This window comes from Neomonachus schauinslandi, chromosome 12 (assembly GCF_002201575.2).
Source record: "Neomonachus schauinslandi chromosome 12, ASM220157v2, whole genome shotgun sequence".
Classification (NCBI taxonomy): domain Eukaryota; kingdom Metazoa; phylum Chordata; class Mammalia; order Carnivora; family Phocidae; genus Neomonachus; species Neomonachus schauinslandi.
The window spans coordinates 100123545-100146391 of NC_058414.1; the positions used below are offsets into that span (position 1 = coordinate 100123545).

The 22847-nt window shown below is 49.6% G+C and overlaps 1 protein-coding gene across 3 annotated transcripts in view; it reads right to left on the reverse strand.

Moving 5' to 3' along the window:
• The window catches only part of PRKAG2 (protein kinase AMP-activated non-catalytic subunit gamma 2), a 255974-nt gene that overhangs the window by 29087 nt on the left and 204040 nt on the right, over window positions 1-22847 (reverse strand). For 2 of the 3 annotated variants that reach the window (XM_044920129.1, XM_044920130.1), the window contains one exon: window positions 10357-10463. In XM_044920129.1, coding sequence (XP_044776064.1) covers window positions 10357-10463 — 107 coding nt within the window. Of the gene's footprint in view, window positions 1-10356; window positions 10464-21050; window positions 21057-22847 lie in introns of all 3 variants that reach the window. The other variant, XM_044920131.1, reaches the window with a different exon arrangement.

Sequence of the window (22847 nt, forward strand, 5' to 3'; positions counted from 1 at the left end):
GGGACTCGATCCCGGGACTCCAGGATCATGACCTGAGCCGAAGGCAGTCGCTTAACCAACTGAGCCACCCAGGCGCCCCTCTCCCGCTTCTTTTCAATGGGTGAATCGCCAGACTCACTAGAAACTTCTGTGGGCTCAGGTCCTTGGCCCTCTCCGAGCCTCGGTGTTCTGAGTTACAACATGGGGCTAACAGGTAATGTTCTCCTCACAGGTGACGATGCGCACTAACTGGCCTCGAATGTGACGATATTCAGCAGGGCGTCAGCACGAAGAGCCAAAAAGAGAAAACGCTTTCGTGTCCCAGAGTGACCCAGCCAGAAGCAGACACAGATTCACCGTTCTGACTTCACCCGCCTGCACCGTTGACATGGCCCCACCTCACGGCGGGAGGCACAGTTCCAGGCTCCAAAGACCCAAGACGGCATCCGGAAGGGACGAGACCCACTCCCGGAGCTTTGGCGCAGCCGGCCGGCAGCTTCCGGGTCTGGCCACGCCTCCCCGGCCATGACGGAGCCTCTGAAGCTCGGCTTTCTCGACACCACGTGCGTGGAGTTGAAGAGCAACTGCAGACTATACTTAGAAAATTCTTCACAATGACAGAAGGCACAGGGTGTTACCAGTGAACCAATAAACAGGATAAAAAGAAGGCTGGCTCAATCCGGTTCCAATCTGCAGGAAAAACTCTTGGGGGATCTTGAGTACCTTTGAAATTTGCACAAAGTGTTATCAGTTTTAAAATGTACTTTTCAGTAGGATTTTCAAACAACCAAATGTGATAATTAGGTAAGGAAAGATGGAAAATAAAATTTTAATATAGAAATGATTTTTTTAAAACCGTAAGCTCTAAGAGATTCTGGCAGTCTAATGCCAAGTGGAACATCTGTGTTCCAAAATATGGGAATCTGGTTCCTCTGACGCTTCACTGTTCTCTATACAGTTTTACCCTGATTTTCAGTAATTAAGCTGATCGTAGGGCTTTTAAAATTAACGCCGATGAACAGCTAAAGCTCTTGGAAACTACCTAATTTGGTTTCTTACTAAATTTTTACATCAGAGCTTGTCTGGTGGATTTAACACTACCTGCAGCATCTCTCCTGTCTCTGATAGCTCTCCGCTGCACGAGGAGGGGGCCGGCTTCTTAGGTGAGGTACCCACGACCTCCACGCTCCAGCCCAGCTGACGTGTTGAACTGGTCTGCCTTTTTTTTTTTTTTTTTTTGGCACTTCTATGTCACAAAGTTCCTTCTACTTCAAGTGCACTTACCTATTACCATTCTACCTATGAAAACCCAGTTGACCTTTAATTTCTAACTCCACAACCGAAGTTACCCACGTCACTCCAGTCAAGGTTGACATTCCTTTCTACTCCCACAGTACCTCATTCAGCTCCTGTTACTTTTGGAGTTTCCCTCGTGTCTCCTTAGGCTTAAAAATGGCAAAGTAAACACATTTCTGACACGTTTTCCTGCTGAAAAGTTCCCCCCAAACTACAGGGAATAGAAGCTGGAAATGGAATGAACTAGGAGGTCTGTAGGGCAGCAAGCAGATGGAGGGAGGTTAATGAGTGACAGAGCCTTGCTGGGGAGGGACAGGGTGGGGAGAGAAGCAGACTGACCTCTCCTTGCATGCGGAAAACCCAAGACTGGAGGCCCTGGCAGGGGTGGGGACGGGGCCAGAGACGAACAGGAAGCCTGGTTCAGATCGGGGAATGGCCACAGCTGCCTGCCACCCCCGAGGATCATTTTCTGGAGAACCTGCTCGGCAAATACGATGTACGGAGAGATACGAACACCGGGGGCTGCCTATGAAACCGATCAGTGACACCCGGCAAGAAGCCCACTTGTGCATCCATGCACATTGCTGCTGCACACCCTTCATTCCGAATAGGCAGCCCAGATTCACAGCCCCTTGACAAGACCTGGAGCGCTGAAGCTGCAGACGCTCCAGCTACGGACACATCTTCCCCGGAGGGACACGGAAACAAAACTTCCCAGAGGTAGAACCAAAGGCAGAGAGAGAAAGAGGCAGGATAGAAATATTAAAGGATCACTTCAGGGAGCCCAAGACGAATCGAAGTCCCAGAGAAAAAAAACGGTAGGAAGAAAATTACTGAAGACGCGACACAAGGAACACAAACCCAAGAGACGTGCACGCCAGGTTCCAAAGGTGCATCATGGGCCCGGCACGAGGAATACAAAGACCACAATGAGGCATGTTAGTCTGAAATTCTGGAGTATCAGATATAAAGAGAAAATCCCAAAAGTTTCAGAGGGGAAAACTCATGTAAAGGCGGAGCATAATTTTAAAAAGTCACAACCGATTTCTCTTTAATACTTGCATCCAGAAGTGGTGGAATGATGCTTTCAAATTTCTAAATAAAAATTATTTTCATTATGGAATTCTATACACAGCAGTCTACACAGTGAGTAGGGCAGATACAGATATTTAAAATTTCACGTAATGACCTCCTGTACATCTGTCCATGGAAGAGTTAGGGTTGAATGTGTCCCCCCAGCATTCATACGTGGGAGCCTTCACTCCCAATATTGATGGTATCTGGGGGTAAGCCTTTCGGAGGTGATTAAGTTTAGATGAGGTCACTCGGGTGGGGCCCTGTGATGGGATCAGTGGCCGAGCTCTGCCCTGAGAGGACAGTGAGAAGGCAGCCATCTGCAACCCAGGAAGGGAGCCCTCCCGGGGAACTGAATTGACCACCACCTCCACCTTGGACTTACAGCCTCCACAACTGTGAGAAGTCAGTCCCTGCTATGTGAGCCCCCAGGCCGTGCTGGTGTGTTACGGTAGCCCGGTAGCCCGAGTGGGCTAAGATAGAAGCTATGGAAAAATGTGCTCCCCCCGCAAAAGAGGGAATAAATCAAAGAAGCAGAAAGCTTGTGTTCAAAAGACAGGTGTTGCAGTGGAGGAGAGGGAGGAGGTATTCCTGGCCTCAGGAGACAGTGATGAGCAGGTTGGGGAGTGAAAGCCGGAGCAGGAAGACCAAGGACCAAGGACCCAGAAGGAGTGGCTCCAGATGGAGCTGAAAACATGTCTGACAGGTCTGACCACAGAAGTCAGAAGGTGTACTGAATTGTACAAAGAAGGAAACGTAAATATAACTAGTTTCCACTGGGCTCAGCAGTGAATAAAACTGACACAGTCAAAATAAGGACAGCCAGGAAGGAATTCACTGCCACCTGAGACGCGGCTACGCTGGGACGATGGGGGCAGGAAGGCCACACAAGGAGCAGGAACCCCCATCTGCCCGACCGGGAAGTAAAACACGTCTGAAGTCCATGAACTGAGGTAACATGGCAGTCCAGTCTAGGTTTCACAGCTGAACTGGTTGTTTCTGGGCAGGGTGACAAGAGCGTGAGGAACGGGGACACAGGCTGCCGTGTTTACTGTAAGCTTTTCATACTACTTGACCCCTGGAGCTACTCCTATCTCCTTCTTTGAAAACCCATACACGGGTCCCTAGTGTGCTGCCTGTGGGGCTGAGCAGGCGTCCTCCCTAGTTAGTGCAGGCTTGCTGCGGGCAGGGCCACAGTGTCTTCATCCCTCCACTCTTAGCACAGTTCTCGGCCCCCACTTTTATTCTTTTCTGGAACACTGATATGCTATCATGTCCCTCGTTCTGTATACCATCTACTTATTCACTCACTGGTCCTAAGAATAATTTAGCTTGTTGAGGAATCTTTGTCTTTTTTTTTTTTTTTAAAGATTTTATTTATTTATTTGAGAGAGAGAGAATGAGAGAGAGCACATGAGAGGGGGGAGGGTCAGAGGGAGAAGCAGACTCCCCGCTGAGCAGGGAGCCCGATGCGGGACTCGATCCCGGGACTCCAGGATCATGACCTGAGCCGAAGGCAGTAGCTTAACCGACTGAGCCACCCAGGCGCCCCGAGGAATCTTTGTCTTTTATTCTTAGCTATCCCCCTGGTTTCAAGTCCTCTGTGAAGTACGTGATACCATCAGCAAAGTCAGTACTGAAGTCATTGTCCCAAACGTTGATGAACTGAGAGGAAAAGAACCCTGTTTCTTGGCTTGGGTTCCGCAGAAAGCAGAGCCTGGCGTGCACGTTCCCGAGGAGCAGGTGTGGAGGATGGGAGTGAGACGGCTAGCAGGTGAGCCAGCGTGCCGATGGGCGGCTGACATGGCCCCAAGCACGGGCAGGCTGGCTCAGTTCCACCCGAGGGTGCAAGTGGAGGCGTTTCTCCACTGGCTTCTCTCCTCCGCTAGTTAAGGAGGCTGGAGGTATGCCGGTGGGCCTGGGCTGAGGCGCCACCCCACTGTCCCTGAGTGAGGCGAGGGGTGGCTGGAGTCACAGGTGACGAAAGAGGATTTTAAAATGGCGTACAAGAGGCATCCAACGCAACCGGAAACCCTCAAAGTTCTTGTGAGGTCCACGCTGAGCCGTGGATTCACTCTGAGCCGACAGACTGCGCTTCGATGTCTCCTCCATCGGGGCGCCGTGCCAGGCTCTGTCAGCTGTCTAGCTGGAACCGAGCTATGCCTGTCCTGCTTTCACCTATGGAACTGCCCAAAAAAGAAATCGGGCTTGACTTCTGTGACCTGTGTTTGTCAATTCATGGTAGGTTCCTAGAGATTACTTCTTTGACTTCCTAATAATTCATTCACACATCTTACCTGGGACTGGCACCACATTCCCCACCCACAGGTTTTTTTTTTTTTAATCTGTTTTCTTTTTTTCATCTCTAGCCTGGGGCCCAGAACACTCTTCACAGTTCCTGTGATATCACCAAGCTTGGCAATCTGCTTTCTAAGTCCCTTTATTGCACTAGAATGTGATTCATCTGGGTCAGAAAGCAAACTGGTTTAGTGCAGACAGGCACCCTCACATAATCTCTACACCCATCTCAGGCTTCAATTTCCTCTAATCACCATCTATTGCATTTTTTCCACTTTGAAGATCATTTTCCTTGATAGGGAAAAAGTAGAAAAAGAGCCGAAGAGCTTTACTTTCTCTTTATCGGCACTTGCAGCACAAATCCCAAGCAAGAGGCCTCGCTCTCTCATTCCTTCTTGCTTTTATTTATTTTTTTTGAGGGTGGCGGGGAGGGGCACAGGGAGGAGGAGAGAGAGAATCTTAGGCTAAACACGCAGCACAGAGCCTGACGCAGGGCTCGATCTCACGACCACGAGACCATGACCTAAATCAAGAGTTGGTCACTTAACCAACTGAGCCGCCCAGGCGCCCCCCCCTTCTTACTTTTAAAATAAGCAAGCCCTGCACCCTCTCCACTTGTGGACCTCAATTCGAGTCCCCACTTAAGACCATCCTGGGTGGCTCCTCCTTGTCATGCCCCTCTCTAAGCTTGCTTTAATACTATGCTCTTCCTTCTTTATTTTCTAGGTGTTCTTACTAAGAACTTGGGCTTAGCACACAGTCACTCGGATGCCTGCCTGTTTCCCCCCTTCATTTGCTCTTGGGTTTTATTAAAAGTTATACTGACTGAAATAGTTTGAGCAACAAAATAGTGATGGATCATAACTGAATAGGATACATATGTTCACAAATCTGTGCTGACATAAATGACTGAATAAAAAAATAAGTGGGAGAGAAAAAATAACACGTCCCTTGCAGAGGCATTCCAACTAACTTACATAGCTACTGTGCTCTCAGGGGGTGGAGCGCAGCCCTGCACCGCACACATGTGCTGTGCCCCATAACTTCCTAGGAGGACAGCACGGACGCGGAGAAACCTGACGAAGACCACGTCAGCCGGGTGACCCATGTTAAGGTCAACAGTGGTACTAAGTGTACGCACCCTTGGTAGGACAGGATGAAATGGCACCTTATTCTCTGTGGTCTTCCTTCTAAAACGCATAATCCCAATCTGACGGTGAGAAAAACATCAGGTAAATCCCAACAGCGGGGTCTCCCCCGGAAGACCTGCTCAGTGCTCCTTAAAACCGTTAAGACCACAGGAGCAAGGGAAGTCTGAAACACAGCCACAGCCAAGAGGCGCCTCGGGAGACGTGGTGACCCAGCCTAGGTGGGATCCTCAGACAGAAAAATGGCATTAGGTAAAAAGTCAGGAAATCTGAATGAACTATGGGCTTTAGGTGATAATCCTGTATCAATACTGGTTCGTGAATTGTGACAAGCGTTTGCCACACTGATGACAGATGGCAGGAATGGGGGAACCGGGGCATGGGGTGCCTGGGGAGTCCAGACTCACTTCATAGTTTTTCTATAAATCTAAAACTACTCTAGAACAGGGGTGCCTGGGTGGCTCAGTCGGTTAAGCGACTGCCTTCGGCTCAGGTCATGATCCTGGAGTCCCGGGATCGAGTCCCGTATCAGGCTCCCTGCTCTGCAGGGAGTCTGCTTCTCCCTCTGACCCTCCTCCCTCTCGTGCTCTCTGTCTCTCATTCTCTCTCTCGCAAATAAATAAATAAAATCTTAAAAAAATAAAATAAAACTACTCTAGAACATTCTATTAAAAATAGATATTGTTTGTTAAGAGTATTGCTAAAAAGGTCATACTGCCGTTGTGAGGGAAGGCCTGCATAATTCTTCATGCTCCCCAACCCCCCAGTCTTGGGAAGTTTTATTTATTTTTGAGCCTCTCATCACTCCTGAGGTATCACTGTTTAGATAATCTGAAAGCACTAACTCCTATCTTTCTCTGAACTACCAGGCTTCTCTGGAAGGGCTGGGACACATCCTCCTTCTCCACAGGGCCACGTAAGAAGCTGCTGTCTCTCGGCTCCAGGCCTTTCCTGTCTGGCCTGTGACTGTCTCTGGATCAGCTGTGAATTACTGTCAACTCGATCGCGTGGTGACTAGCTGCGGTGACTGTTCCCGATGTGGCATCTTGGGGGACCTGCCACGACTGCCCGGACACATACTTTCTCTCCACAGCGACTCTCAAGGAACCCCAGAAGCAGTCTCTGCTTGGACCTGGCACGGGACCCCTCACCACGTGCCTGGAGGCTGCGCTGCCCTCCTGCTCTCTGCCTTCAAGTGTCTGCAGAGACGCTCATCCTTTAGACCTTCCGCACGCCACCCTGGTCCACGATGCTGAGGGTATCGTGCTGACTGGAGCTGACGGGCAGGAAGAAGCAATACTCCAGATGATGCCCCCGTGAGACGTAAGGACGTCAGAGGGTGAGTTTCCAGGGTGAGGGGAGGCTGGGAGCATTAGCAACAGCCCCTGCAAGGGAAATTCAGGTTGTTGCTCTGCACACACCCTGCCAGCTACACATCGAGGGGGAGGTCTTTTGGAAGCAACACGCACCACCAAGTGGCTACCCTGACGCATTCGCTGAGTGGCCCATGATTGTTTTCAGAGTGACCAGAGCAAGGGAAGGCTTGGCAGCAAGTCCAGGCTCCTCGTCCACACGGGCCTGTCACCAGCAGTGTCCACACGAGGGATCCTGTACGAAGCCCCACGAAGCACCAGCAGGAGACCCCTACGGCACACGTCGGGGGCTGAGAAAAGCAGCAGCGAGAAACCATGCCTTCTCCTGTAGGCAGTTACCGTCCTTCCGAGAAACAGTTCCTGGCTTGCTACTGGGCCTGGCAGAGACGGAGCGAACCGTGAGACGCCGAGCTCCCACCATGAACGGGGCGGCGGCGGGGGGCTGTCCTCTGACCGTCGAGCAGCACAGCCAGCGGTCAGCAAGTGGCAACGGTGCGTCAGGGACGGGGCTGCCTCCCCTTGTTCCTTCTGCGCCTGTGGTCTCGGGGTGCCCCTCACAAACCGCTGCCGATGAGGAGAAACTGGCTTGCTTTACCGACGCTTCTCATGGCACCCCGGCCCCAGGACCGCAGGCTGTGCGTTTGCTTTCCGCTCGGTCGGGACGGAGAGATGGACGCTGGTCCTCAGTGAATTCCGGTATGAAATGAGAATTTTGCCAAACCCAACCATGGAGAGTCGAGCCGGCCTCTCAGAGACAGAAGCTGGAGGGTGAAACTGTCCGAGACTGTTCTTTCCCCTCGTCTGGGGAGCCTTTCATTCCACTCTTCTCCATGCGTCTGTGCTCATCTCCCAGGTCCGGGTGCATCTAGGAGTTAGGACTCTGATACTTGTACCCTCAGAATAATGTGGTCATAATACGTGTCTTCTTTTGCAACTTGCTTTTTTACTTAAAAACATATTCTTTTTTCTTTTTTAAAGATTTAATTTATTTGACAGAGGGAGAGAGACAGCGAGAGAGGGAATCACAAGCAGGGAGAGTGGGAGAGGGAGAAACAGACTCCGGCTGAGCAGGGAGCCTGACGTGGGGTTCGATTCCAGGACCCCGGGATCATGACCTGAGCCGAAGGCAGACGCTTAACGACTGAGCCACCTAGGTGCCCCCAAAAACATATTCTTGACAAACACTGCTTCCGTTCTTCTTAATGGCTACGTGGTATTATTCCATGAGATGCCTACACCAGGATTTATTGAACCAATCTCTTAGGATATGTGGGTTGTTTCTGCTACTCTGTCATCCCTGTGCGGTGTTCTCTACAAGCTTTCTTTGCTCTCGAGATGTATCAACGACTACTACTGCAGTCTGCATCTAGAAAATACTCTACTCATACCTTTCAAATGCATGTTTAACTTTGCTCCACCCATGACAACCCCCATCCCCCCTATTTCCCTGGTAACAAGGTTTAGCTCCTTCAAAGCCAAGAGCCTCCCAAGATTCACGACCGCCAGGGGATGATGCACACACAGCTCATATTAACTCAGGAAGTGACATTACTGGATCAGGGGCCTCCGACAATCCACAAAAATAGCACATTTTTCATGTATCACCCAACTTTGGCTAAATTTTAAATTCGGAAGAAAGTCAATTCCGTGGCAAGGGACAAGCTGAGTAGGAGTGAAAGCAGACACAGGTCTTACCAGCCATCACTGACCTTGCTGTTGGTGGGAAACCCAGGGTCAGGAGATCTGGGTCTTGAAAAAGTAATGAGCCTTTTGGGGAATGGGAGCGAAGGTGAGACGGGTTGACCAAGTAGTTCTTTACTTTGGGAACTGAGAACTTCTAGCTCTTTTACTATGAAATCTATGGTTACAGTTGTAAAGACTAGATTTTCCGAAGTTGCTGTCTGTCACGTTCCCCATATAGTAGTGTCCTGGATGCTTTCCTGTCCTCATTGTGTCAAAGAATCAGAGAATCTTAGGGGTTGAGGAGAAACCGTGAAAGTTACCTCGTCTGAAGTGAATTTACCGAAGTCACAGGATATAAGGTCAATTTACAAAAATCAGTTGTATTTCTGTATGATGACAAAAAACCAGTTGGCAAATGAAATTAAACAAGAACAATTCCTGAGAGTCCTGTGTAGCTGGCACCAACTGCAGGCAAAGTGGCCCTGAGAGCCCAGGTGTCCTCTGCAGGCCGCAGGGGCAAGCTGCTGGCAAGACCGCAGACCAGGCTGGGGGAGGGATGAGGACGGCCCTGGAGCAAGGGGCAGAGCTGGCCGAGTCTGGGCACCTTTCTCCCAGGACAGCCCTGGACGAATGGAGAGGCAGGGGTGAGCTCACAAGGGCACCTTCCCTACCACGTCCTGCCGAGGGGCCAGCTGAGGCCAACCTGGCAGGGCTCCTGCCTCTCCGGGTTCTCCCCCAGTCCTTCAGGGGGTCTCCCGGGAGCACACCCTAATAAAGCACCGACTGCCCATGAATTCCTGGTCAGCAGCTGCTTCTGGGAGCACAAGTGAAGCCACTCCTTTGTAAAGATTTATGTACAACCACAGATACTAGATCCCTACGTGTATATGCATATTTATTACGTTGGATGTAACCTGATCGTTGCAGTGAATGTATCATTTAGGACTTTTCATATATGATTGTACATCATATGGGTATAAAATGAGCTGCAATAAGCAAATTTTAATACCAAAATGATAAGGTTCAATTTTTTCTGCTCAAAGAGATCAATAAAGTTCTTTCTCGAGAGATCATCTACCTTAGTAATTTTTTTTTAAACAGTGCTCTTTAAAATTAATTTATTACATATTCTACTAAATAACTAAGAAAAAAAAAGATCAGGATATACTGAGGGAGGTGGCAGAGGTTAATGGTTAATAACTCAGGCTCTAACATACCAGGCAGACCCCATCATTCACCAGCTCTGTGGATTAAGTCACTAAATTCTAGGATTTGTGGACTAAACTTTGTGATTTCAGTTCTCTGACTCTAGAACGATTTTCCTTATCTGGAGAAAGAGGACAGTAACAGCACGTTCCTTCCACGGCTGCCACGGGGACGGAGAACGCAGACAAAAGCTCAGCGCGACACCCGACATGTCTGCTGGTGTCACTGGATGTGAATTCCCCGACGAAAGAGCCACGCGGACGGCATGACAGCAGTTCGTGAAGACTGTGCACACTTACTTGTAATGTAGTATCAAAGACCACAAGCTTTGAACTGGTGGGAACGATGTCGTAACACTTGTGTGACCTCATGAAGCGCATGTAAACACCACTTTCTGAGTCTTCTGCTAAAAAGGAAAGAAAAAAGGCAAATATCAGCAACAACGAAGGGCTTGCTCATCAGCTGGTGAGCACGTATGAAAACCTGCGGCCGAAAGACTTATGGACACTGTGACAGGTTTTCCCATAAGCGCGAGAAGGCAAGGGCGCTCACGCGTGCAGATCCTATCCAACACCGCCCTGGAGATCCTCACCTGGACAGTATGGCAAGGAGAGAAACAAAGGCGTACAGACTGAAAAGGAGAAAGCAAAACTGTCTTTACTGGCAGATCATGATTTTTTTTACAAAGAAGATACCAAAGAAATCGACAAAAGAAGCTCCCAGGCCTAAAAGAAATGAGTCGAGCAAGGTCACAGAATGCAGCATTACTAAAAATAAAGAAACACGTAATTTACAAATAAATAAACAAATGAATACATAATTTACAATAAACACTAAATGAAAATACGGATCTACCCAAGGAGACAGGGCACTGAAAACAGTAACTATGCGGACAGATACACAGATTCTTTAAATCTCTGTAAATGTTAGTGACAGTTGGCAAAAGGATGGCAAGGATTCGTGGGGGTTCCAGCATATTTATAAGCGAACGGCATGGTGCCACCATCCAACCGATGATGCAGAAATCTGGGCTTCCTCCTCATCACATGACCTCTGCCACCCTCCCCGGTTTATCATGGGGCCCTGCAGAGTTTACTGCAAATCTCTCTGTAATGCATCCACTTCTCCCCACCTCCACGGCCCCTGGCCTGGGTCTGATAAATGCCCTCACTTCCTAACTGGTCTTTCTGCGTTCAGTCCTGTTCTCTTCAATAGCTGTCCACACTGCATCCAGAATGGTTTTGCCAGATGCACATTTGATCACGTCACTCCGCTGCTGAGAACACTTCAATGGGTTTCAAAAAAGACAGAATCCCTGGTGTAGCCTATGAGACCCGGACTGAAAGGTGTGGCCCCTCCGACACCCCAGCCTCGCAGGTCACGGCCCGCACCCCAGTGCGCGTCCAGTCACCATGTCTTCTCTTCATCCCTCCTAGACACTAGGCTCTCTTCTTCCACGGGCCTTCAACCACTGTCTCCTCCATCTTCAACATTTTGTCCATTTCTTCTTGGCCCCGTTAAACCCTCCTGTGCTAGACTGTGCTCAAGGCCATGACTGAGAAGTTGTGGAACCAGAATTTAAACCTGGACGCCTCGATTCCAAAGCTGCGTTCCTATCCGGGATGATCACCCACCGCCCCCGCCAGCAACGGCCCAACTCCTAACTGGTCTTCATGGTTGAGGGTAAAGTATACTACTTCCAAGGGACTTCTTCGACAACCTCACTTAGCCCACACTTAGCCCACATTTTGGGAAGATTGAGAGTATCTGGGAAATATCTGGGAAGAAAAAAATTATTGTTTAGTAATTACCAAAGTAAGTGTTGAACAGCGTGACACTAACCAAGTTCCTCAACTGTGGAAGGGGCTTGTTATCCCTTGTATGTCCTACAGTAAACGCTCCGCATACGCTGCCTGGTTTGCCAATTTCATGACAAACTATGCAAACACTCCCAAATCTCTATTTCCAATCCTGACTGCTCTCCCAGGTCCTGGAATGCATAACCCTACTGCTCCACGCACCTCCCGGCCAGTTCCTTCTCAAGCATCTCCCTGCCTGCTTGAGCAAGAGTCGGCCATCCTGGTCTAGCATCCATGAACCTCCTCATTCCTCTACCTCCTGTTCCCATGTCCAGGCAAACAGCTCCCTGCGAAGTTCCCGACTGTATTTAATCTCACTTTCTTATATTTGTCCATTCTGCTTTAACTTAAACATCCTTCTCTACGCTTTGTCCAATTTCAACCCAACCTCAAATGCCGTATTATCCACAGAATGTTCACTATGGGCCAAGCATTTTTATATCGTATCCCTCACTTAATTTACATAACAACGTTGAGGGGTATGCCTTAACTTCTTCGCTTTACGTATTGGAGCAAACTGAGATGAGGAGAAGCTGGGGAGCTGGCCTAAAGTCAGGATTTAAACTGAAGCAGGATTTAAACCTACATCCAGGACCCCAACACTTCCCGAGAGAACTCTGCAGCTTCATCAATGCACGCACATGTCAGACAGAGGCCTGTGGAGTGCTGCGCTCCATCAGGCAAGGTCCCTGGTATTGAGATGTGAAGGTGAACACAACAGGCAGTCTCTGCCCTCCAAGCCCACATGCTGGTGGAGAACGATGGCACCCGGATATATGCCACGTGGCAGGAGAAGCCCTGGACCATGAGAGATCACCTGGGCGGACAACCAACCCTGGGTCAGAAAGGCAAGGAAGTTTAACGACCTCCTCCTCTGAAGACGTGAGGACCTCGACCTATACTTCTCATCAGCGGTCACTTCACATCTCATTTGTAGTGATCTGTGCAGCTCTAACTCTTCTCCTTCTGGGCCGATCACTCCTTTGAATGGCCAGGACTTTGCTCATCTACTACATTAATGAATTTAGTTAATAACCACTTATTGCCTATGGTCTCTGTGTGGTTCTCCGAAAGCTGGTCAGTTGGATTTGTGTGATCCTTCTCTCATGATCTCAGTCTTGGGGTGATGTGCTTTGGGAGGGAGACCAAAAGGTGAAATGCCATCTCAACCCACCATAGCAAGGGCACCTGTGTCAACATGACTCACCACCCGGATCGCCTGGCTCAGGTAGTGTCAGTCAGGTTTCTGCACTCTGGTTACTCTGACCTTCTGTCCTGCAGTCTTTGCAAGAAAGTCACCATGTGCAGCCCTTACTGAAAGGTCAGGAGCTAGGCTCCACCTCCTTGAGGACAGAGCATCTCCATATGTTATTTGGAATTATTCTGTACAGAATTATCTGTCTGTCTGTATCAGTATGGACTTATAATACTTATTTGCGTCAGGAAGCCCCCGCGGCGTTCACCCCCCTCTGACAGCTCTGTGTGCTGCTGGGGAGCATGCTCCAAGTTCGGATAGCCTTCTGCCCTGCTCTGACTTCCTGCATGCCCCCCCCACCGCCCGGACTTCCCTGCTCAGACACATGGCCTCCACATTAGCCGGGAGTCTGTGCAGAGCTGGGCTCTCTGGGATCTCCTTGGTGAGGGCCACTTCAGTCAGCGAAGGCGGTGTGAGGGGGCTCCCTCGCTCTCTGTCTGAGCACACCCCAGTCTCCATGACGGGGGGGGGGACATGTTTCGTCCATCACCAGAGTCTGACATTATTAGCATGGTACTTGCTACAGATCACAAACTGGTAAAATAATGACGAACAAATTCGTTATTCAGAATTGCTCAGTTTTCATCCCTCCAGGATAGCACATGACATTCAGCCATGGCTCCTTACGCTCCTCCTGGCTGAGGCACTTTCCCGGACCTTCCTTGTTCTGATGGTCTTGAGGAATCCCGGGAGGCACTTGGCAGGAAGCCCCTCGGCTGGGGAATCTGACCTGCTCCTCACAGTTAGTATGGGTTTGGAGAAGGACCTACAACATTTTTTTTAAATGTAAGAAGCCTGACCAAAGAAAGCAAAATGTTAAATATGTAAAACAAATTATAGTAAAATTTATTTTGGTTTGTAATAAGGATAGAGATTATTACTGCTCTAACAAAACCATATCAAGAACAAAGGTATTAGTATTTTAAATTAGGAAAACAAAGTGAACTATTATAAAATGTCATGGCTTCCCTACATTGAGTATAAACTTTCTTTCTTTTTTTTTTTTTTTAAGATTTTATTTATTTATTTGACAGAGACAGAGATAGCGAGAGCAGGAACACAAGCAGGGGGAGTGGGAGAGGGAGAAGCAGGCTTCCTGCCGAGCAGGGAGCCCAATGTGGGGCTCGATCCCAGGACCCTCGGACCATGACCTGAGCCCAAGGCAGATGCTTAACGACTGAGCCACCCAGGCGCCTGAGTATAATCTGATTATATGTGGTACCATCTGTATTATTTTCACTATGATGAAGTCTCAAATTACAACTGAAGAGATACAATGAAATGGAAAATAAGAGTAATGTGGAATTAAACTAAAAAGAAAAAAAGGGGCACCGGGGTGGCTCAGTTGGTTAAGCGTCTGCCTTCAGCTCAGGTCATGGTCCCAGGGTCCTGGGATCGAGTCCCGCCAGGCTCTCTGCTCAGCAGGGAGCCTGCTTCTCCCTCTGCCTCTGCCCCTCCTCCCCACTTGTTCTCTTTCAAATAGATAAATAAAATCTTTAAAAAAAGAAAGAAAGAAAAAAGAATAAAAACCAAAAAACCAAAACCATTCAACAATAACAGGTTGTTTGGAATGCATTAAAATTTCTGAGAATGCAAGAAGTTCAAACCCCCCTTATTCAAAGGATAACTGGGGTTAAGATATTATCAGGGTTCCATTCTTGCTTTTTATGTCACTGGCCAGAAGCAGGATTACAGAGCATTACACGGGCACTGGCGTTCCTGGGTATGAGAGGAACCTGCTCGGGGACTGATGTGAAAGCCCACCACCCCTCCAACAGCACGCCAACCCACCGCTGGGTGACGTAGCTGTTAACAAGCACTACTGGGAAGTAGAAAGTATACGTCCAAGTGTTTAATTTCTGAAGGTTGACAAAAGAATTTTTTTTAAGATTTTTAAAAAAGATTTGTATTTATTTATTTGCTGGGGCGGGGGGAGAGCACAAGCAGAGGGAATGGCAGGCAGAGGGAGAGGGAGAAGCAGGCTCCTCGCTGAGCAGGGAGCCCGATGCGGGGCTCGATCCCAGGACCCCGGGATCATGACCTGAGCCGAAGGCAAACGCTTAGCCGACTGAGCCACCCAGGCGTCCCGACAAAAGAACTTGAGAATGCAGTATCTAAGTTTAAATGCAAGCAATCGTACACGCCAGGTAGGACAGCGTGAAAGCAAGCGTTTGCCCTCGAGCGGATCTGACCGCACACCCCTCTGACAAGCCCTCACGACTGCACCACACTGCACATCAGTGGAGCTTCCCAGCCACCTCACCCCACCTACCCTCCCAGCCTCTCTCCTACCGCACCCCCACGAACTGTCCACTCTCAGATCGCACTGATACTTCCTTTTCAAAGGCTTTTTTGAAGTTTGGGAAGTTGAACTTTGGGAATGTGCCCCTTGGGTTTCTGCCTCTGCTTTGCTCATGCTGTTCTCTCTTCTGTGAGCGCGCTTTCCCTTCCCATGTTGGCCGACGGAAATCCTGCCTGCCTTTTGTTAGTTGAACAGTGGCTCCCCAAAATCTATGCCCAGCTGGAACATCAGAATGAGAGCTCATTTGGAATAAGGGTCTTTGCAGATGTAATTACAGTAAGGACCTTGAGATGAGATCGGCCTGGATTAGGCTGGGCCCTAAATCCAAAGACCCCTGATCTCATAAAACAGAGAAGATGAGACACAGAGAGAGAGAGGCCATGTGAAGACGAGGCAGAGGCTGAGTGATGCAGCCATGGGCCCAGGGATGCCGAGGACTGCAGGCAACTCCCAGAAGCTGAGAGTGAGGCAGGGCACAGACGCCCCCCAGAGTCGCCGGAAGGGACCCACGCCGCCAACCCCTGAATAAAGCTCGCCTCTCCAAAGCTGCCATGTCTGTGGCAGTTTGTGGTGGGGGCCTCAGGAAACTGACGCAGCTTCCAAGTGGAGTTCAAGGGCCCGGAACACCTTCCTCGGAGGACCTCAAGTCAGAAGTAACTGCTCGTTTTGACATTCCCGTTAGTGCTTTGTGAGTAATTCACTTCTGGAGTCGTCGTATGCCTTGTACCAAAGTTATGGGTCTGCCTTCCTTTTTAGACTGTAGCTTCTCGAGCCACCAGAAAGGCACCCAACCCAGCCAGTTCCCAGCAAACCTCTCTACGGATTCCCAGTTGGAGGACGTCACTCAAGCCCATACAGGAGAGAGGGACTGCTCCTGTTGGTGTGCTGTCCTCACTCAGTCAGCCCTGGGCATCCTCCCTGGCTGCCCATCTATTAACAGTTTAGAGCTGTGGGGCCTCGGGCCTTACAGGACCGACGGAAGGCTCTCAAAGGGACCAGTGGCCTCTCCTTGGGGGCCGGCTTTTCAAGCTACTGTCCAGCCACCACAGAGAAGAGGCTCTGCTTGGCCACAACTGCAACACGCACGCACGCACACACGACTGCAACACGCATGCACACACACACGCACACGCGCACACACACGCACCCGACTGCCACACACACGCGCGCGCGCGCACACCCGACTGCAACACTCATACACGCGCACACACACACGACTGCAACACACACGCACACACACACGCACACGCACACACACCTGACTGCAACACACACACGCAGGACTGCCACACACACACACATGCATGCGTGCGCACGCGTGACTGAGAGCCTCGTCCCTCCTCCTTCCTTTACCACGACTCGACACTGCTCTTCAAGTCATCACAGGTCAGAGCAACAGATCCAAGCCACGTCTCAAAGAGCTGAGTGTGTAAGAATGAAGGCATTTCTTTGCTTATTTTAGAGAGAGAGCAAGAGAGAGAGAGCAAGCAGAAGCGGGAGAGGCAGAGGGAGAGGAAGAGAATCTCCAGCAGATGCACTGCTGAGCACAGAGCCCAATGCGGGGCTCGATCTCATGACCCTGGGATCATGACCTGAGCCAAATCCAAGAGTTGGATGCTTAATCGACTGAGCCACCCAGGTGCCCCAGGATGAAGGCACTTTATTTTTTTTATTTATTTTTTTTATAAGATTTTTTATTTATTTATTTGAGAGAGAGAATGAGAGAGAGAGCATGAGAGGGGTGAGGGTCAGAGGGAGAAGCAGACTCCCTGCCGAGCAGGGAGCCCGATGCAGGACTCGATCCCGGGACTCCAGGATCATGACCTGAGCCGAAGGCAGTCGCTTAACCAACTGAGCCACCCAGGCGCCCAGTACTTTATTTTTTTAAAGATTTGTATTTATTTGAAGAAAGAGAAAGAGAGCGAGCATGAGCGGAGAGAGAGGAAGAAGGAAAGGGAGAAGCACACTCCCCGCTGAGCAGGGAGCCCAATTCGGGGCTCGATCCCAGGACCCCGAGATCATGACCTGAGGTGAAGGCAGACGCTTAACAACTGAGCCACCCAGACGCCCCGATGAAGGCATTTTAAAACAAAATTCACAAATCACCCCAAACTTCACTTAAAACCCCCCTGAAACCAAAAGCCCCAACTCATTTCCAATCCCCATAATTTTAACTTAATATATAGATATTTCATTGTAATTCCACAAACGATCAATGTTAGTTTTTTAAAATTTTTTGAAGATTTTATTTATTTATTTGACAGAGAGAGACACAGCGAGAGAGGGAACACAAGCAGCGGGAGTGGGAGAGGGAGCAGCAGGCTTCCCACCAAGCAGGGAGCCCGATGCGGGGCTCGACCCCAGGACCCTGGGATCATGACCTGAGCCAAAGGCAGACGCTTAACGACTGAGCCACCCAGGTGCCCCAGATCCATGTTAGTTTTTTAAAAATGTATCTTTTATTCTTTATTCTACATTTTGAAAGACAAGCTTACTATACACATATGCTATCTTTGATTTTTTAGAAAACCATTTAAAATAGTTGAGCAAGAAATAAGCAAAAATGGGGAACATGGAACTTAAAGTATATGGGAAAGCCCAGACTCATGTAAGTTTTCCTGAAGTGCTTAGAAACATAAATGTTAACAAAGTCAATGCTTAAATATAATTTTACCGGTATAAGGTTTACCCCCTTATTGATCTTTTCCAAGAACTAGGATCTTACTTTTGTTAAGAGGTAGCAAAATAAAGGAAGTGCATTAGATTTTTTTCTCTCCATTCTTTCTGCATTCGGTTTGGTGTATACGGGCAGCGAGTCCCCACTGAGGGGGAAGTGCATGGGCTCTTCCAGGAAGGGCAAAGACTCAGGAGGAAATAAGTGTGGGTGGGTAAAGGCACACAGTCTCTCCAGCTAGTTCAAAACCGGCTGTAATAAATGCCTGAGGGATATCACAGACAGACAGAGCCGTGACCTTGAAATTACATGTGACTCCCGTTCACTTTAAAATGGCTTCATGTTGAATTCTGGGAGCCACACGACTGAAATGTTCACCCCAGCCAACATTCCCTCGTTCTCAGGACACAGACTACTCCGCTGAAGCCGCGGTAAGGATCAAGCCCCGAGCACCCGACACGCCGGCAGGATGGGGCCGCGCTGACAAGGACGATGCCAGCAACTGCCTCGCGGCCACCAGCACCTTCCACCAAGTATGTTTCCAGCAACTTACAGACGTTTCCTTCTCCCTCTAGCTTACTAAGGATTTTGTTAAAGGAACATATGCTGACCTTGCTCTAGTGCTATTTTGGTATCTACTGAGATGACCAGAAGCTCCTCTCTCCTTTAACTGGCTGATGTTAATTCCTTGGTGATTTCTTAGTAAACTGCGGTCTTCTTACATTTCCGGGACAACACCTTGCTTGGTTACTGTGCAGCTCGGGGCTCCTCCTGCTGATGTGTACTCGAGCTCTGCCCATATTCTCAAGGCCAGGTTAAGTCATCTGTTTTCTTCTATGTGTGCCATCAACCGGTTTGGATGTCAGGGTCGAGCTCGCTTCACAGAATCAGCTGGAAGCTGCCATCTTTTTCTATGCCCCTAAATAAAGTAAATTGCCTACATGTTAACCGCTCCTTGAAGGCCTTACAGAATGCACCCACTGACGGGCTGGACACCGGGCCTCTTTTGCAGAGGCAGAGGAAGACTGAGGACTTTTCATTACTTTTTTTTTTTTTTTAATAGCTTTGTTGAGATAGTATTCACATCCATACCGTTCACCTATTTAAAGTGTACAATTCAACTAATTTTAAATTTCTTTTATGGTGACTTAAAAGAGTTCTAAATTTATTGATATAGTTTGGTATACTCAGGTTTCTTTTAATGCTATTTCCTAAATCTTTGCATTTTTAATTAAATCTTTGCATTTTAATTGCATTTCCCTCCTGACTTCTGAAATTTGCATTTTCACTCACTACATTCCTGAACAGACTTGACAGAGGTTTGCCCACTTCTTTGGTCTCTTCCAAGAAGTAAGCTTTTGGTGGTGTTGAGCAAGACTACGTTTTGTATTCCATTTCATTGATTGCTGCCTTTCAGTAGGATTTTAGGAGGGAAAAGAGATACATGAATATATTCAGCAAATCATCTTGAGTCACAAGTATGGCAGCCCAATGCAGTCAATTCCATCAGGTGAACTGAAGTCTGTGCGTCAGCAGAGTCCCACACCGACGTGCTGCAGTCTGAGATTCAGACAGAATGCTACTCCAACCTCTATGACTCACTACAGTTTGCCAGAGCTTGGACATCTGTCTGTGAAAACACGCACATCTTTGGGGTTTAGCAATATGGTGGATCCTTCTGCAGCAGACCCTCTGGTGACTTCCAACACGGCACATCATTTGCAGAGTAAGGCACTAACAGAAGATCCGTCTAGAGGCTCCCAGGCTTCTGGGGCTTCCCTCAGGCCTGGCAGGCAGCAGGCGGGTCTTCTCCAATAGGAACTCCAGGTAGTCTGGGGTCCGGCAGGAGGGAATGTAGAAGGAAGAAGAGGGCAGGGCTGGACCAAACCTAGATGAGAACTGTCACCGCCTTCTGTGTGAGCTCAGGCAAACCACTTCATGCCCTTAGCTTGCATTTCTTCATTTGTAAAATGGGGATAACACCGTCTTTCTTGCAGGGTGACTGAGGAATGGGGATAAACCAACTCCAACACCCCATCCCACGCAGCACTCACATGGGGAAAAGTCTGACAGCGCAGGTACTAAAACTGTGGCTGAATAAACCACTGTCACCGCATGACGTGCTAATGGTGACTTCGACCTTTCAATTCCCGCCTCTCTGGGCCTTCTCGGGCCTTCATCACAGGCCAGACCTGCGGAGACTGTCCTGCTCAGCAGGCGTGGTCGTGAACGCTACACTCATGTTCCTTAATCCTCATAGAATCCTATTAGTTAGGTGCTGCGAGTATGTCCCAGTTACACATGAAGAAGCTGAAGCGTGGAATAACTTGCCTGAGGTCCCACAGCTATTAGGTGGAAGGAACGGGGCTCCAAGCTGGCTCTGACCCGTGCTCCTAGTGACTATGATGCTAATTACACACACAACTTGGGGCAGGGGGCACGCCATACACGTGCTCCAAAGCTAGAGAAGTCGTGGGAAAAGCGAGAGCAAACCAGGGTGTAAATAAGCACGTGAGAGTGCGGACACGTGTCTTCTCGAGATCTTATTGGGATGATGAGACACTCCATCAAAAAAAGTAGCCTATGATCTATAAACTGCTGGTAACAGCTTATCGTTAGTTACAAACGACCAATGTAGAACCATGAATCAGGCAGTTCCATAAATTCAGATTCACAGGAAATAGCTCGAGTGGGACAGATTAAAAAGTGACAAAAATTTAACCAAAAGGTCCCCAAATGAGTTTCCTCCCCCAAACTGACTCCCCCGCCCTTCTATTGTCAGGGATAAGCGAGGCTGCTTCTCCTCTGACGTCAGTACCACTGCAATCCCAGCCACAAAGGAAAGACCTAAAAGTCGTTTTCCTCAGTTACCAGATTACGTAAGCGAGCCACCCCGTTTCCACCCACTGCTGCCGTCGTTCTGCCGCCGAGAGCTCTGCCTCCATATCGGGGGGGGGGCTCTGCACCTCTGGGCGGCACCCCGAGTCCTCGTCCTCCCCGCATGCCCCCAGCTGTCACTGCTCTGTGAGGGGCACACATTAACTTGGCAGATGGATTTCCTCTCAGTCTTTCACAGAAATGCCTTCTTTCTTTATAAGAAATAACTCTAATGACCTGAAATACACTGAGCTTACGTGCCAGAGTAAGAGTTAAAACCCTTAAAATATATATACACGTAATACACACATACACACACACACACACGTATACATGTATGTTCAAATATGGAACAAGTATGTACTGAAAACGAAGTCTCATTCATCACCGTATCTTTGAAACATGGCGAGCGGTAAATTTTCAGTCCCCATCCTCACAGAGCTTACAAGTCAGTGACCAAGAAACACGAGTAACTGCCTCTCTCCTTCGCAGCCCCCATCAAGCCTGAGGGATCAAGAGAGAACCATCAAGTCCCGTCTGGGGCTTCGGGAAAGGCTTCCCCAGGGAAGTGAAGTCTGGGCCGAGATCTGAAGAAAACTAGCAGGTGGCCAAGGGGAGAGGACGACCAGCCCGGGCAGGGGGGCGGCCGAGGACCGGCGGAGGGGGACGTGAGCACAGAGGTGCGGAGGGGGCGCCGGGGGACGGCAGAGAGCAGGTGAGGAAATGTGGACTCCAGCCCAAAGGCAAAGGCGAACCACCGAAGCCTTTCAAGCCCGGAAGCGACATGATAAAATACCTCTAAGGGCGGCGGGGACTCCTGACTGGAGGGCCGAGATGATGCTGGGAACAGCACCACCCACAGCCTGGCCTCGAGCGCTGGCAGAGATGACAGTGGCGACAGTGACATGGCTTCATCACCAGGACGTGGGAGGGGGAGCGAGCCGGAGCGTCGTGCTGGTTAACACAACAACAACTCGATGGATGGGCGACCGCTCGCCCAGCTCGGCCGGGTAAAACCAGGGAGGACGGGGCACAGGAGGCTAGAGCCCAGAGGCCACCGCGGGGTCAGCAGAGGTGTCGAGCAGACAACTGGGGGCTCGGGGTGTCTGCTCGGGCATCGCCAGTCACGAAGCATCGTGGTGATTAAACACATGGGGTTCAAACCCTGGGCAACAGGCCCCAGGGTCCCTAAGGCGACGGCAGCGAGCGAGGCTGTGGAACACGAAGGCCAGGAGCAAACGTCCGGTGCTCGAGAAAGAAGAGTAAAGACCATCGAGGAGACACGGCTACCCGCCGGCTGTGCGTGAGGGGCCTGCAAGGGTGCTCTGGGGCGCGGGCAGAGGCCGTCCCTGCGGACCGTCACGAAGGGCTCAAAGCAAGAAGAGACGTGACAGGTGTCCAGTGGAGTCTGCACAACGCAGACACTGGCAAGCACCTCGTGGGCTCAGGCGGAAGCGAGTTACGGGAGGTGGGAAAACAGAAAGCGGATTTCCGAATAAAAGACGATTTCGTGCTGATTACGCACATTGGCTCACAGCACAGGACTGTGTTTGAATCCTGCTTCTCCACCTTCCTAGATACGGCCCCCAAGGTCATTTATTTCTCCTCTGACTTTTTTTTTTTAAGATTTTATTTATTTATTTGAGAGAGAGAGAATGAGAGAGAGCACATGAGAGGGGGGACGGTCAGAGGGAGAAGCAGACTCCCTGCCGAGCAGGGAGCCCGACGCGGGACTCGATCCAGGGACTCCAGGATCATGACCTGAGCCGAAGGCAGTCGCTCAACCAACTGAGCCACCCAGGCACCCTCTCCTCTGACTTTCT